The 2,500-nt window shown below is 40.3% G+C and overlaps 1 protein-coding gene and 1 long non-coding RNA gene across 2 annotated transcripts in view; both read right to left on the reverse strand.

The window, feature by feature from the left end:
• Positions 1–925, reverse strand: part of LOC138973513 (uncharacterized) — a 1,663-nt gene extending 738 nt beyond the window's left edge. Inside the window, exon 1 of the long non-coding RNA XR_011458049.1 lies at positions 415–925. This is a non-coding gene — a long non-coding RNA (uncharacterized lncRNA). The remainder of the gene's footprint in view (positions 1–414) is intronic.
• Positions 1–2,208, reverse strand: part of LOC138973510 (uncharacterized) — a 49,223-nt gene extending 47,015 nt beyond the window's left edge. Inside the window, exon 1 of the mRNA XM_070346219.1 lies at positions 1,913–2,208. Within this exon, the coding sequence (XP_070202320.1) occupies positions 1,913–1,988 (76 nt within the window). The 5' untranslated portion in view covers positions 1,989–2,208. The remainder of the gene's footprint in view (positions 1–1,912) is intronic.
• Between the last annotated feature and the right edge of the window lie 292 nt (positions 2,209–2,500).

The raw sequence follows: 2,500 nt of genomic DNA on the forward strand, positions 1-2,500 counted from the left end.
TTGGGCAGAAGTATGGTTGGCCAGAGATAACACATGAATAAACACGGCGATGTTGTTCAAACCCACTAAAACACTAAAAGTTAGTTACATTATATCTAATCCTAGCATTAACTACCTTCTGTGACTGCCATTTATGTGTTATATACCGTAAACGTTTAACCTTTTGATTGTTACATTACAGTAAAAGCATGGTGTTAATCTTTGACAAGGCTTGCCACCCTTACTTTGTCTCACTAAATACAGACAATTGCGCGGGATTTTAAATGTGAGTGAAAATCACGGAAACATGTCTTCGATGATGTAAAGGGAAAGAACAAGTATTTAGGTCAAAAGTTTTGGGTTGTGAAGTTTCTAATAGGCGTCCAAATCATAATGAAAGATAATTAATCAAAAACAAGTAAGGGAGTCACTCACAGACAACACGGACTTTACAGCACGCTGAGGCACTGTTTTGATTTCCCCCACAGATCACAGTGCCAGCGATGGTGTTTCTATGGCTTCCTGTGACGGTCAGTGTGCTGGTGCTGTAGTCTGTCCTGTTCACTTCAAACACGGCAAAGGCAGTAGAGCACACAGAGCTGGACCAGGTACAAGTAGCAATGGTAAACGCGAGACCATCGTCACTGCTTAATGTCCATTCCACTGTGTCATCCGTGATGCCAGCACATGTCAGATACGCCGAACCAGTTTCATCCACGTCAACTTTGCCATCGCTGCCACATTGTGAGATCTGATAACCTGAGGACAAGGGAAACAAACTAACAATGGTTTGTAAACAGAGTATTGTCTGAACGAGTTAAGTCCATTCTTGACGCAATGTTGGTAGCATTTCAGTGACAACTTCACTGCATGGCTATTGAGAAAGGAAAGATCACCAGTTCCTTACATGCAACTGCGTTGCATGTTTGGCCTAGCCACCACAAGGCTAGATCTACAAAGAAAGCCTGTAACGTTATGGTTAAACCGTTTTAGAAACCAGAAGTGTTAATAACAGAATCAAAAACAAATGAATAATGCGTATGGACAGATTCTAACTTTGTGCATGACATATTCATATATTAATGTAGAAGCGAATCAAATCGGTGCGATGTAACCCGTACTTATGTGAATGACATTATGGTTCCTCCTATAGTTTTTATAGCATCGCATGACATACACTCAAAGCGTCTGATTGAACACACTTGAGGTCACGCAGTGATCCTTTGTCGACAAATATCGAGAACACAGGACATCTCAGTTAACACTACATTGTATCTGCAAAGAACTGAAAGTAATTGGAAAATAATTATAATTACGTACCACTGAAATGTAGTTTTTGATTCCCCATTCCAGCATTTAACGTGTGCATTCATTCGCTCGGCTTCCTGACGAGTGGGCGTGAAACGGATAGAACTATCAAGATAAGTTTTGTGTGAATATTTGTTTGTCTGTCCACTTAAAAGACCGTTGGGTCGAAATATCTGTGAATGTATTGTTTTGTCAATAACAAACGTTCCAACAACCTACCTTTCTTGTTTTTTTATTCTGAATTTTGGAACGTTGGCAGTCACTTTGTTTTTGGATTAACTATCTAATAACTAAAAGTAACAACTTTGAACACCAGCAAACATGTTTAACAAGAACATTACTTTTTAAAACGGTGTCTTCTATCATGTGTATGTTCTTTTATTATCTAGACAGACAGAGAGACAGACAGACAGACAGACAGACAGACAGACAGACAGACAGACAGACATCCCGACAGACCGGCAGACAGGCAGGCAGACAGACAGACATACATACAGACAGACGGCCAGACAGACAGACCGACAGACAGACCGACAGAGAGACAGACAGACAGACAGACAGACAGACAGACAGACAGACAGACAGACAGGAAGAAAAACAAAGAGATATCTAGATTCTTACATACCAAAGCAAGTTTCCCAACCTGTTGTCAAAAACAGTATCAAGAGAAGGTCCATGGTTGTAAGCTCCTTCCCTAACATGATACAGACTTTGCTAAACTAAATCTGGTTATTATCACATCAGAGTAGCAAAAAGCCGTTCCACCGGCTGCGTGAACGACTAACTTGAATGACATGTTTATCTACTGCCGCATCGTTTGAGCACACTCCCTGTTATGCCAAGAAAAGCAAAGCATTTTAATCCTGATTCATGACCTTGTGTTGATTTGACCTACTAAACTGAAGTAGCAGGATGCAGAGACAATATCGTATATAATTATTATGTTCCCAGTGGGAAGTGAAATTGCTCGCGAATATAGTGTAATGATATTAAGTTTTAACATAATTATATAGTCACGTTCAATCAGTGACTCAGAGGAATACTTTGTCACAGCCTAACAGGGGCCTTAAAACAGGCAAGCAATGCCCCACTGAATTCCCCTGGACTAAATTGAAACACACATCGTAAATGCTGGGCATGTAAGTCTCACATTTCGACACTTCAGTAGTTAACACTACATTATATCTGCATTGCTCGCGAATGTAGTGTAATG

The sequence above is a fragment of the Littorina saxatilis genome, linkage group LG8, assembly GCF_037325665.1.
Source record: "Littorina saxatilis isolate snail1 linkage group LG8, US_GU_Lsax_2.0, whole genome shotgun sequence".
Lineage (NCBI taxonomy): Eukaryota > Metazoa > Mollusca > Gastropoda > Littorinimorpha > Littorinidae > Littorina > Littorina saxatilis.